This window comes from Helianthus annuus, chromosome 4 (genome assembly GCF_002127325.2).
Source record: "Helianthus annuus cultivar XRQ/B chromosome 4, HanXRQr2.0-SUNRISE, whole genome shotgun sequence".
Lineage (NCBI taxonomy): Eukaryota > Viridiplantae > Streptophyta > Magnoliopsida > Asterales > Asteraceae > Helianthus > Helianthus annuus.
The window spans coordinates 37,587,168-37,601,759 of NC_035436.2; the positions used below are offsets into that span (position 1 = coordinate 37,587,168).

The following is a 14,592-nucleotide window of genomic DNA, read 5'->3' on the forward strand; positions in this document are numbered from 1 at the left end:
TTAAATTGCTTAAAAATTTTTGCATACGTTATTAGGTTACATAATTTTTATCCTTAAACTCGTGTGATACCCGGGCTATAACATAGTGATTATAATAAATCGAAAGTCGTTATGATCGTTCTTCTTGTAATTATATATTTGTCGTAGATAACTAGTAGATAACTGCTAAGTAGTTATCGTCATTTACATCCACAGAACCAAGTTATCATATCGTCCATACATATAATACCGCACCTTATATGGTCACAATTACATCATTATGTCCTTAAATATCATGCATATAACCTTCGGCAATCCAAACTACATATCCTAAGATATATTTGTTTTCATTTCGCAACATATTCCAGCCAAATGGCGCAACCTATGAATGTCTTCTTTATATTCACTCTCATAGTCATATCAATTACGTCATCCTCTTCCACAGATGATCATCAAGCTTACATTGTTCATATGGACAAATCAATGATGCCATCACCCTTCTCTAACCACCACCATTGGTACACTTCTGTACTTTCATCACTATCAGATGAAGTTCCAGCAACCCATCTCTACACATATTACCATGTCATGGACGGATTCAGTGCAGTCCTCACCATGTCCCAGCTCAAACAGCTTCAAAAGATGCCGGCCCATCTTGCAACGTTTGAGGAGAAGCTTGGCCAGCTTCACACAACGCGCACACCTACATTTTTGGGACTAAAGAAAGAAGCCGGGTTGTGGCCGGTTTCTGGTTTTGGTGAGGATATGATTATTGGCATATTCGACACCGGAATTTGGCCTGAAAGTAAGAGTTTTCACGACGAAGGGATGCCCGAAGCACCTTCTCGTTGGCGTGGAAAATGTGAAGCTAAAGGTTTTTGTAACAAAAAACTTATTGGTGCGCGTTCGTTTAGCCAGGGGATGAAGCATCTAAAGGAAAAGATTTCAAAAACCGATGACTATGATTCCCCTAGAGATTTTGATGGACATGGGACACATACATCTTCAACAGCAGCTGGTAGTCATGTTCAGTTTGCTAATTATTTCGGGTATGCAAACGGGACAGCAACCGGAATAGCACCGAAAGCCCAGTTAGCAATGTACAAAGTTTTGTTCTTCAATGACTCATCCGAAGCTGCAGCAACTGACACACTGGCTGGAATGGATCAAGCCATAGAAGACGGTGTGGATCTGATGTCTTTATCGTTGGGGTTTCCTGATACACCATTTTATCAAAACCCTATTGCTATTGGAGCATTTGCAGCTATGGAAAAAGGGATCCTTGTATCTTGTTCAGCTGGTAATTCTGGTCCTCTTGCGTACACTGTCCACAATGCAGCTCCATGGATCACTACTGTTGGTGCAGGAACAGTAGACCGAGATTTCGTGGCTTATGTTACACCAGGTAATTGGATACATATCAAGTTGTTTTACTTTCTAGTGACCTAAGAATCATTTCCTAGGCGTGTGGATGAGATGTTCAATCATATTTTCAAAAGGTGTGGTCGTGATTTTTACTTAAAAAATACGCTAATTTTTTTTCAAGGGTGCGCCTTCCCGCCCACCCACCAAGACACATAGATCTGCCCCTTCTTTCCAGGCACTCTTCTACCGAAAGTAGCCAACTTCTAAAATAATTTCATAAACATTGCTTTCATTTAGTTTGATTTTTCTTTAATAATTTAAAAAATTTAAGTTTTTCTTTTAAATTTAAATCCGTGGTTTTGTTTTTTTGTGGACATGACGACATAATTTAGATGGTTTTTTTCAAACTGATTTGGACCTGGGCCTTGCCCTGACCCGGCGGTTTGGTACAAGTTTGTGTTTTTTATGTGTCGAACTAGTTTCACCCTAAACCAGTTTGTGCCCAACATGTCCCCCAACATGTTTTGAACCCGATCCAACTGTTTTTTTTTTTGGGCTAAACCGGTCTTGAACTCAATTCAAAGCAGTTTGAGTGTGTTGGAGTTTTCAACCCTAAAATCGGTTCTCAACCTAAACCGGGTTTTGTGGACCTTTAATACACATGCCGGAATGTGAAACTTAAATCTCTTGATTTTTCATGATCATTTGATTATGGGCCTTATCTTATGGTGAGAGTATGACACTACATTATTAGTGCATACTTGTTATGCGTTAATATGATGTAGATTTCAACAACCAATTTTGATCAATTGTTTAAGATGTCAAAAAGTCATTTTTATGTATAATGAAGTTTAATAAATAATAAAAGTTGAATTTCCTTAAAAAGCAATAAATTTTTATAGGTTTGCCTTATTAAACATATATCATATGTAAAAATAATAGGCCCTAACTATCTGCACACCCAGTTTGCCTATCTGCACACTTAGGGTTTACCTATGTAGCGTATTGGTCAATACGCAGCGTATAGGGTTAACCCTATACGCTGCGTATTGACCTATACTCAGCGTATATAAACCATGGATCTCAGTGCCTAATTACCAATCATTGCACAGAAAACAAGGTTTATATACGCTGCGTATAGCTCTCTACGCAGCGTATATAAACCATTAGACTTTTTTGGGTCATTTTGGTAGGTTTGAGGGATCATTTTTTCACAAAGTTTATATACGCTGCGTATTGACCAATACTCAGCGTATATAAAGGTCTGAAAATGTCATTTATACCCTTGTATTGAGGCTATACGAAGCCAACTACAAGGGTAGTAGTGTCATTTTTGTCTTATATGCTGCGTAGTGATCTATAAGGAGTGTATATAAAGCTCCATTTTTGTATTTTTTTTGTGTATTCCTTTTTTTATTTATAAAAAAAGGAAAATAACACCCGATACGATAATATACGATACGATATAACACCCGTATAGGCCTATAGGTGTGATTTAGGTCCCGTATTGACCTCGTATAAGCCTATAAGTGTGATATCGTATCGTATAGGTGTAGTATAGGTCACGTATTGACCTCGTATAAGACTATAAGTGTGATATTGTATCGTATAGCATAGTATATGTACCGTATTGACCTCGTATAAGACTATAAGTGTGATATCGTATCGTATAGCATAGTATATGTCCCGTATTGACCTCGTATAAGCCTATAAGTGTGATATCGTATCGTATAGAGTAGTATATGTCCCGTATAGGCCTATAAGTGTGATATCGTATCGTATAGGTGTAGTATAGGTCACGTATTAACCTACTATAAGCCTATAAGTGTGATATCGTATCCTATAGCATAGTATATGTCCCGTATTGACCTCGTATAAGCCTATAAGTGTGATATCCTATCGTATAGCGTCGTATAGGTCACGTATTGACCTCGTATAAGCCTATAAGTGTGATATCGTATCGTATAGGTGTAGTATAGGTCATGTATTGACCTCGTATAAGCCTATAAGTGTGATATCGTAACGTATAACATAGTATAGGTCACGTATTGACCTCGTATAAGCCTATAAGTGTGATATCGTATCATATATCGTCGTATAGGCCTCTATACGAGACTTATATACTATACACTATACGATACGATTTGATGCAATACGATACGATACGACGCAATGCGATAAGATAATTTAATTTAAACGACAACAATATAATATATTTGTATTATTTACGAATAATATTGTTTTTTTATAAATAATTTTCTTCTTTTACAAATAAACAAAGGAATACGATAATTTAATTTAAACGATAACAAAACAATATATTTGTGTTATTTACCAATAATATTGTTTTTTTATAAATAATTTTCTTTTTGAATTTTTATAATTCATAATATTTATATTATTTTTTATTTTTATAATTTATATTTGTATTATTTACTAATAATATTGTTTTTTTATAAATAATTTTCTTTTTTTTATAAATAAACAAAGGAATACACAATAAAAAAAAATACAAAAATGGAGCTTTATATACGCTCCTTAGAGGTCCTTACGCAGCATATGAGACAAAAATGACACAACTACCCTTGTATTTGGCTTCGTATAGCCTCAACACAAGGGTATAAAAGACATTTTCAGACCTTTATATACGCTGCGTATAGGTCTATACTCAGCGTATATAAAGGGTGGTAAAATTATTTTTAACCCCAAACCTGTGGTAAAATTATCTTTTTAACCCTTATAGTGTATATACGCTGCGTATTGACCAACACTCAGCGTATATAATGGTCTGAAAATGCCATTTATACCCTTGTATTGAGGCTATACGAAGCCAAATACAAGGGTAGTTGTGTCATTTTTATCTTATATGCTGCGTAGTGATCTATAAGGAGCATATTTAAAGCTCCATTTTTGTATTTTTTTGTGTATTCCTTTGTTTATTTATAAAAAAAATGAAAATAACACCCGATACGATAATATACGATAAGATATAACACCCGTATAGGCCTGTAGGTGTGATTTAGGTCCCGTATTGACCTCGTATAAGCCTATAAGTGTGATATCGTATCATATAGGTGTAGTATAGGTCACGTATTGACCTCGTATAAGACTATAAGTGTGATATCGTATCGTATAGCATAGTATATGTACCGTATTGACCTCGTATAAGACTATAAGTGTGATATCGTATCGTATAGCATAGTATATGTCCCGTATTGACCTCGTATAAGCCTATAAGTGTGATATCGTATCGTATAGAGTAGTATATGTCCCGTACAGGCCTATAAGTTTGATATCGTATCGTATAGGTGTAGTATAGGTCACGTATTGACCTCGTATAAGCCTATAAGTGTGATATCGTATCGTATAGCATAGTATATATCCCGTATTGACCTCGTATAAGCCTATAAGTGTGATATCCTATCGTATAGCGTCGTATAGGTCACGTATTGACCTCGTATAGGCCTATAAGTGTGATATTGTAACGTATAGGTGTAGTATAGGTCACGTATTGACCTCGTATAAGCCTATAAGTGTGATATCGTATCGTATAACGTAGTACAGGTCACGTATTGACCTCGTATAAGCCTATAAGTGTGATATCGTATCATATATCGTCGTATAGGCCTCTATACAAGATTTATATACTATACACTATACGATACGATTTGATGCAATACGATACGATACGAGGCAATGCGATAAGATAATTTAATTTAAACGATAACAATATAATATATTTGTATTATTTACGAATAATATTGTTTTTTTATATATAATTTTCTTTTTTTATAAATAAACAAAAGAATACGATAATTTAATTTAAACGATAACAAAACAATATATTTGTATTATTTACCAATAATATTGTTTTTTTTTTTATAAATAATTTTCTTTTTGAGTTTTTATAATTCATAATATTTATATTATTTTTTATTTTTATGATTTATATTTGTATTATTTACCAATAATAGTGTTTTTTTATAAATAATTTTCTTTTTTTTATAAATAAACAAAGGAATACACAATAAAAAAAATACAAAAATGGAGCTTTATATACGCTCCTTAGAGGTCCCTACGCAGCATATGAGACAAAAATGACACAACTACCCTTGTATTTGGCTTCGTATAGCCTCAACACAAGTGTATAAAAGACATTTTCAGACCTTTATATATGTTGCGTATAGGTCTATACTCAGCGTATATAAAGGGTGGTAAAATTATTTTTAACCCCAAACCTGTGGTAAAATTATCTTTTTAACCCTTATAGTGTATATACGCTGCGTATTGACCAATACTCAGCGTATATAAAGGTCTGAAAATGCCATTTATACCCTTGTATTGAGGCTATACGAAGCCAAATACAAGGGTAGTTGTGTCATTTTTGTCTTATATGCTGCGTAGTGATCTATAAGGAGCGTATTTAAAGCTTCATTTTTGTATTTTTTTTTGTGTATTCCTTTGTTTATTTATAAAAAAAAGGAAAATAACACCCGATACGATAATATACGATACGATATAACACCCGTATAGGCCTGTAGGTGTGATTTAGGTCCCGTATTGACCTCGTATAAGCCTATAAATGTGATATCGTATCGTATAGGTGTAGTATAGGTCACGTATTGACCTCGTATAAGCCTATAAGTGTGATATCGTATCGTATAGCATAGTATATGTCTCGTATTGACCTCGTATAAGCCTATAAGTGTGATATCCTATCGTATAGCGTCGTATAGGTCACGTATTGACCTCGTATAGGCCTATAAGTGTGATATTGTATCGTATAGGTGTAGTATAGGTAACGTATTGACCTCGTATAAGCCTATAAGTGTGATATCGTATCGTATAACGTAGTATAGGTCACGTATTGACCTCGTATAAGCCTATAAGTGTGATATCGTATCATATATCGTCGTATAGGCCTCTATACAAGACTTATATACTATACACTATACGATACGATTTGATGCAATACGATACGATACGAGGCAATGCGATAAGATAATTTAATTTAAACGATAACAATATAATATATTTGTATTATTTACGAATAATATTGTTTTTTTATAAATAATTTTCTTTTTTTATAAATAAACAAAGGAATACGATAATTTAATTTAAACGATAACAAAACAATATATTTGTATTATTTACCAATAATATTGTTTTTTTTATAAATAATTTTCTTTTTGAATTTTTATAATTCATAATATTTATATTATTTTTTATTTTTATAATTTATATTTGTATTATTTACCAATAATATTGTTTTTTTATAAATAATTTTCTTTTTTTATAAATAAACAAAGGAATACACAATAAAAAAAATACAAAAATGGAGCTTTATATACGCTCCTTAGAGGTCCCTAAGCAGCATATGAGACAAAAATGACACAACTACCCTTGTATTTGGCTTCGTATAGCCTCAACACAAGGGTATAAAAGACATTTTCAGACCTTTATATACGCTGCGTATAGGTCTATAATAAGCGTATATAAAGGGTGGTAAAATTATTTTTAACCCCAAACCTGTGGTAAAATTATATTTTTAACCCATATAGTGTATATACGCTGCGTATTGACCAATACTCAGCGTATATAAAGGTCTGAAAATGCCATTTATACCCTTGTATTGAGGCTATACGAAGCCAAATACAAGGGTAGTTGTGTCATTTTTGTCTTATATGCTGCGTAGTGATCTATAAGGAGCGTATTTAAAGCTCCATTTTTGTATTTTTTTTTGTGTATTCCTTTGTTTATTTATAAAAAAAAGAAAAATAACACCCGATACGATAATATACGATACGATATAACACCCGTATAGGCCTGTAGGTGTGATTTAGGTCCCGTATTGACCTCGTATAAGCCTATAAGTGTGATATCGTATCGTATAGGTGTAGTATAGGTCACGTATTGACCTCGTATAAGACTATAAGTGTGATATCGTATCGTATAGCATAGTATATGTACCGTATTGACCTCGTATAAGACTACAAGTGTGATATCGTATCGTATAGCATAGTATATGTCCCGTAATGACCTCGTATAAGCCTATAAGTGTGATATCGTATCGTATAGAGTAGTATATGTCCCGTATAGGCCTATAAGTTTGATATCGTATCGTATAGGTGTAGTATAGGTCACGTATTGACCTCGTATAAACCTATAAGTGTGATATCGTATCGTATAGCATAGTATATGTCCCGTATTGACCTCGTATAAGCCGATAAGTGTGATATCCTATCGTATAGCGTCGTATAGGTCACGTATTGACCTCGTATAAGTCTATAAGTGTGATATCGTATCGTATAGGTGTAGTATAGGTCACGTATTGACCTCGTATAAGCCTATAAGTGTGATATCGTATCGTATAACGTAGTATAGGTCACGTAGTGACCTCGTATAAGCCTATAAGTGTGATATCGTATCATATATCCTCGTATAGGCCTCTATACGAGACTTATATACTATACACTATACGATACGATTTGATGCAATACGATACGATACGACGCAATGCGATAAGATAATTTAATTTAAACGATAACAATATAATATATTTGTATTATTTACGAATAATATTGTTTTTTTATAAATAATTTTCTTTTTTTATAAATAAACAAAGGAATACGATAATTTAATTTAAACGATAACAAAACAATATATTTGTATTATTTACCAATAACATTGTTTTTTTTATAAATAATTTTCTTTTTTAATTTTTATAATTCATAATATTTATATTATTTTTTATTTTTATAATTTATATTTGTATTATTTACCAATAATATTGTTTTTTTATAAATAATTTTCTTTTTTTTTATAAATAAACAAAGGAATACACAATAAAAAAAATACAAAAATGGAGCTTTATATACGCTCCTTAGAGGTCCCTACGCAGCATATGAGACAAAAATGACACAACTACCCTTGTATTTGGCTTCGTATAGCCTCAACACAAGGGTATAAAAGATATTTTCAGACCTTTATATATGCTGCTTAGAGGTCAATACGCAGCGTATTTAAACTTTGTGAAAAAATATCCCTCAAACCTACCAAAATGACAAAAAAAAATCTAATGGTTTATATACGCTGCGTATAGACCTATACGCAGCATATATGACCCTTGTTTTCTGTGCAATGATTGGTTATCAGGCACTGAGATCCATGGTTTATCTACGCAGCGTATTGGTCAATACGCATCATAGAGAGTTAACCCTATACGCTGCGTATTGACCAATACGCTGCGTAGGTAAACCCTAATTTTGCTAGGGTTTGGTGTGCCAATAGGCACACCCAAATAATATTATCAATACAGTTTTTAAATAAGGCTACAACATAATATGTTTTTTTGGGAATTTTTTTATACAACTTTGGTCCTTTATAAACCAGAAGAAACATTAGGGGTTTCATCACCATTGCTACCACTGCTACATGTCAGCGGTGGACCTTGAGGTATGGCGGCTGTTGACTAGGTTTCCGATGAGGACGAGGCAGGTGAAGGTGGTTGTGGCGGGTTACCGACGGTGGTGGGTGGGTTTTTTTAGAGAGAGAAATAAAATGTTAGGTTAATAGAGAGAGCGAAGATAGAGAGACGGTTTTACCTAAAAATCTGAAAATAAAAATAATTACAGGTGATCAGAGCTATGGAACCCTGATTGGGAAATCGGTTTTCCCTAAAAATCTGTTGGTAGAGAAGGTTCATATTTACTATGGATATGGAAATAGAAGCAAAGAAAGTTGTGCTTATAAGTCACTTGATCCCAAAGATGTTAAAGGCAAGTACATTTTTTGTGAATTTGATGATGCACTATCACTGATTGAATTGGAAACCAAGGGAGCTGCGGGAGCTATCATCAGTTCAGACTTGGGTAACCTTCTGTTTGCAGATTACTTCACGTTTCCGTTCGTTGTACTGGAACGGAAGCTCGGAAAATTGTTAAAGAAGTACATAATCAACACAAAGAATGCCAGTATTAACGTTAAGTATGGTGAAACTTTGTTGGGTGTTAAACCAGCTCCACAAGTTGCGTATTTCTCATCAAGAGGACCAAGTCGGCGATCTCCGTGGATCCTAAAACCCGATATTTTGGCTCCTGGTTTCGATATCTTGGCTGCATGGGCGCCGAATAGAAAAAGCGCGCAAATCGGAGATGATTATTTGTTTAGTGATTTTAAGCTCGAATCAGGTACATCCATGGCTTGCCCACATGTGGTAGGCGTAGCAGCGTTACTGAAATCTACCCATCGTGACTGGAGTCCGGCTGCAATCCGGTCTGCAATGATGACAACTGCCGATATTCGTGACAACAACGAAGACATAATCATAGACATGATCACAAGTAAACCAGGTATAGAACAATAAAAAAAACCCGTAAATATTGCATGTACATTATTAATCAACTATTTGTTTATTGGTATAAAAAGAATAATTAAAAACCTAGTCGAATAATATTTCTATGTATGTGAATCATAAATCTATATTATATTTTATTGATAATATAATGTAAACCCTTACAATGAGGATAATTTTAAAAATCTAAGCAAATAATATGATCTTAATTTTCGTATGGCAATGATATAACAGTAAACCCTAACAATATATTCCTGCTAATATAAGGTACCTCTCTTGATTATGGTGCGGGCCTTGTTAATCCAAACAAAGCCATGGATCCGGGTCTGGTTTATGACATTCAACCTGAGGATTACATCAACTATCTTTGTGCTATGGGTTACACACCACACGAGATCCGAATCATTTCAAAGACACCAGAGGTTAATTGTGCGAATGCGACCCTTGATCTTAACTACCCTTCGTTTATTCTAATCTTAAACAATACGAATACCACTCGTTGCACGTTTCAAAGAACGTTAACGAATGTAGGGATGTCAAGTTGTTCGTATCGAGCGGAGGTGAATACTCCCCCATCAGGTATGAACGTTGTTGTCAAGCCATCTATGATCTTCTTTGAAGGTAAATACAGCACGGCCAAGTTTGAGGTCATCGTTGATGTTGATATAAGTGGTGCTACTCGAATCAAAGGTGGGTATTTTGGTAACAGTGCGTATCTAAGTTGGCTCGAGGTAAATGGACACCATGTTGTTCGAAGTCCAATTGTATCTGCTTTTGATGCATCAAGTTGAAGTTTGTAAGGCACACAAGTGATGTAAAAATACTATATGATGCAAGTATGTGATGCAAAAATACTATATCATACAAGTATGTGTTAATACCACCGAATATATAATATTTAAATAATAATATAAAGATAAAATAAAAGTGTTATGCAAAACTTGAAAAGTTATGGCTCATTGCACTATTTAAGTGTTGAAGATTGAGGGAGGATTTTCTGTGTTTAAGATTGAGGCAGTTAACAGAAAGAGTAACGCTAAACAAACTCTAATTTTTTTTTTTAACCGCAAATATTATAATAACCAAACTCCTAAGATACACCGTAACAGGATTTGATATATTATTAACTGGTTTTTTTTATATAAAAACAGTATCAACTTTTCCAAACTCATGTAACTAATATTTTACTGATTTTTTAATAACAATATACCAAAAACTAATTTTTCTTTTATTTAACATACTTCTAAACCATTAAAAAAATACATATAACACACCCCCCCCCCCAAGGGTTGTATATATCCTCTCCTTGGAATATACATAGGCTCTCACTATCTGCACACCAAGTCAGGCTATCTGCACAATTAGGGTTTGCATACGCTGCGTATTGACCAATACGCAGCGTATAGGGTTACCTGAATACGCTGCGTATTGGTCAATACGCAGCGTATATAAGGGGTAGGTGCACGACCAGACAGTCAAACCTAGTACCATGTCAAATCAGTCTTACATAGGGTGCGTATTGATCAATACGCACCGTATTGATAGACTGATTTGACCTGATACGATGTTGTCCAGGGCACGTGAATAAAGTAATACGGTGAGTAGGGATCAATACGCTGCGTATTGACATGCCAGATGAAAGTCTATTTATCCCTCCATTCATATCTGTTACCCATCACCTGACATATACTTTGCTTTCCTTTTCATCTTCTTCTTCAGTAAATTGTTAGTTTTTGGTTCAACCTTGTTAAAATGTCATCATTTTGTAAGGATAATTATTTCGGTAATCGCTATTCTAACGACACATGGGGATCAAATGCTGCCAATGAGGAGGAGGAGGTTGTGTCTGGAGTCCCTGTTGATCAAGAAACACAGTTGCCAGACTTGAACAAGACTCCCACTCCACCTGTTGATGAACCAAATTACCCGGCGCATCAAGTGTGTCCAGATTACGGATACGGGTATGGATCTCCGTACGTGCAACAAAGTGGATACTGTGTTGAGAATGCACCTGTTGATGAACCATATTACCCGTCGCAGCAATCGTATCCGGGTTATGGGGTATACGGGGATGAAGGTGGATACGGAAGTTACAGTGGATACGGTGGTGATAGTGGATACGGGGGTGAAGGTGGTTACAGTGGATATGGGGGCTACGGTGGATACGATAGATATGGGGGTGACGGTGGTTACAGTGGATACGGGGGTGAAGGTGGTTACAGTGTATACGATAGATCTAGGGATGAAGTTGGATACGGTGGATACGAAGAACATGGTGGATATGGTTATGAGTCCCGTAACACATCACTTTATGAACCATCTACCCCGGGCAATCCATTTCAAGTAAATGAGGTATCACATTAAAATAATTATTGTTATTATTATTATAATTATAATTGTTATTATTATTATTATTATTATTATTGTTAAAAATAATATAATTATAATAATTATTATTATTGTTATTATTGTTAAAATACTTTAATTATAATTATAATTATAATTATAATTATTATTATTATTATTATTATTATTATTATTATTATTATTATTGTTGTTAAAAATATTATAATTATAATTATTATTATTATTAAAAATTGTATTCTTTTTATAATAATAATCTAGTTAGTCTAATTAACAAAATGGTTAGTTTAAACCTAACTTAGTTAGTTAAATCATAGTTATATCCTAACTAGGTTAGCATTTAATACAAGGGACCACTAACTGAGTTAGAGAACTCAGTTAGTCCAGTTAAGTGCCAAAAACAATAAAAAGTCCCTGAAGTTTCAAATTTTACGAAAATAGTCCCTGAAGTTTCAAAAAATTGACAAAACAGTCCCTAAAGTTTTGAAAATTGACAAAAATGGTCCCTGAAGTTACGAAAATTGACAAAAATGGTCCCTGAGCTTTCGAAAATTGACAAAAATGGTCCCTGAACTTTCGAAAATTGCAAAAATGGTCCCTAAACTTTCAAAAATTGACAAAAATGGTCCCTGAACTTTCGAAAATTGACAAAAATGGTCCCTGAAGTTTCGAAAATTGACAAAAATAGTCCCTGAAGTTTCAAAAATTGACACAAATGGTCCCTATACTGTTCAGTTAAGTATGCTAACTGAGTTAGTGTTTAAAGATGAAATCTTTATATGAAAGTTAACCTTGTTAAATCATTCTGTTAAAATAGTTTCAATAATAACCATATTAGTACCTGAAGTATGAGTTTCGATTATATTATTATTATTATTATTATTATTATTATTATTATTATTATTATTATTATTATTATTATTGTTATTATTATTATTAATGTCTTTTTGACACAAATGGTCCCTGAAGTTTCGATTATATTATTATTAACGTAACTTTTTTTAGCGTTTCATGTCTCTAACTGATTTGAAGAATTGGGTACAAGAAACGGGAAAGGATAATGGTTACGTAATTGTTACCCGCCGATCAAAAAATATTGGCGGTACTACTGGGATGGTATGGCTTGTGTGCGACCGTAGTGGTGAACACCGTAGTAAAGCAACAGTTAGGAAAGCTGGTAGCAAAAAAATCGGCTGCCCATTTTCATTACTCGCCATCCGGGACGTGACGAACGACACGTGGGAGTTAAAAGTGGACTGTGCGAACCATAACCACGAACCTACGACGAGTCTGTTGGGCCACGCTTTTGTGCGAAGATTTACTAAAGCCGAATACAAGCTAGTGGAGCAGCTAACTGCTCAAAACATGGAGCCACGTATCATATTTCAAACCCTAAGAAAGCAGTTCCCCGACAGCCTGCACGTTCAGAAAGACGTGCAAAATGCGGTACAAAAAATTAGAGCGACAATAATGGACGGAAAGAATCCTATTCAGGCACTGGAAAGCCTGCTGCATGACCGCCGATTCATTTACGACACCCGACAAGATCCCAAAACAGATGTCGTAACAGAGATTTTCTTTGTTCATCCTTATTCAATCACTATGTGGCGTGCATTCCCGCACGTGATGTTGATCGACGCGACCTACAAAACAAACCTCTACAACATGCCATTTGTCCAGGTTGTGGGTATGACGTCGACTGGGAAGTCTTTTTGTATCGCACATGCCGTTATTTGTAAAGAACGAAGGGGTAACTACGTGTGGGTGCTTGAGCGGATCAAGTCAATATTGCATGAATGTATGATGCCGCGTGTGATAGTCACGGATAGGGAGCTTGCCCTAATAAACGCGTGTTCACGACGGGCTTAGTTTCGACGCTCGTTAGGCCCGTACGCGCCTTACGGACGACGTCGACTAAATAATAATATTATTTAGTCGACGTCGTCCGTAAGGCGCGTACGGGCCTAACGAGCGTCGAAACTAAGTCCGTCGTTGCCCGTTAGGCCCGTACGCGCCTTACGGATGACGTCGACTAAATAATATTTTTTTATTATTTAGTCGACGTCGTCCGTAAGGCGCGTACGGGCCTAACGAGCGCCGAAACTAAGTCCGTAACGACGGACTTAGTTTCGACGCTCGTTAGGCCCGTACGCGCCTTACGGACGACGTCGACTAAATAATATTTTTTTTATTATTTAGTCGACGTCATCCGTAAGGCGCGTACGGGCCTAACGAGCGTCGAAACTAAGTCCGTTTAACGACGGGCTTAGTTTCGACGCTCGTTAGGCCCGTACGCGCCTTACGGACGACGTCGACTAAATAATAAAAAATATTATTTAGTCGACGTCGTCCGTAAGGCGCGTACGGGCCTAACGAGCGTCGAAACTAAGTCCGTCGTTGCCCGTTAGGCCCGTACGCGCCTTACGGATGACGTCGACTAAATAATAAAAAAATATTATTTAGTCGACGTCGTCCGTAAGGCGCGTACGGGCCTAACGAGCGTCGACTAATTAATATTTTTTTTTATTATT

At 35.2% G+C, this 14,592-nt stretch overlaps 2 protein-coding genes across 2 annotated transcripts; both read left to right on the forward strand.

Moving 5' to 3' along the window:
• The first annotated feature begins 284 nt into the window (after nt 1–284).
• LOC110936189 (subtilisin-like protease SBT1.7) lies at nt 285–10,637 on the forward strand. The gene is made up of 3 exons (XM_022178529.2): nt 285–1,384; nt 8,979–9,695; nt 9,965–10,637. Exons 1-3 carry the CDS (start codon nt 352–354, stop codon nt 10,486–10,488), a joined length of 2,274 nt encoding a protein of 757 aa, XP_022034221.1. The 5' UTR covers nt 285–351; the 3' UTR covers nt 10,489–10,637.
• Nucleotides 10,638–11,449: 812 nt separating this feature from the next.
• LOC118491471 (protein FAR1-RELATED SEQUENCE 5-like) lies at nt 11,450–13,930 on the forward strand. The gene is made up of 3 exons (XM_035989281.1): nt 11,450–11,536; nt 11,738–12,049; nt 13,067–13,930. Exons 1-3 carry the CDS (start codon nt 11,450–11,452, stop codon nt 13,928–13,930), a joined length of 1,263 nt encoding a protein of 420 aa, XP_035845174.1.
• The last annotated feature ends 662 nt before the right edge of the window (nt 13,931–14,592 follow it).

Bases quoted from the DNA above. Each gene is read 5' to 3' on its own strand.
- LOC110936189 (XM_022178529.2), top strand. From the start codon at position 352: ATGGCGCAACCTATGAATGTCTTCTTTATATTCACTCTCATAGTCATA. The intron at 1,385-8,978 runs GTAATTGGATAC...AAATAATTACAG, and splicing joins CGTGGCTTATGTTACACCAG to GTGATCAGAGCTATGGAACC. The intron at 9,696-9,964 runs GTATAGAACAAT...TGCTAATATAAG, and splicing joins CATGATCACAAGTAAACCAG to GTACCTCTCTTGATTATGGT.
- LOC118491471 (XM_035989281.1), top strand. From the start codon at position 11,450: ATGTCATCATTTTGTAAGGATAATTATTTCGGTAATCGCTATTCTAAC. The intron at 11,537-11,737 runs GTTGTGTCTGGA...TACCCGTCGCAG, and splicing joins CTGCCAATGAGGAGGAGGAG to CAATCGTATCCGGGTTATGG. The intron at 12,050-13,066 runs GTATCACATTAA...AACTTTTTTTAG, and splicing joins ATCCATTTCAAGTAAATGAG to CGTTTCATGTCTCTAACTGA.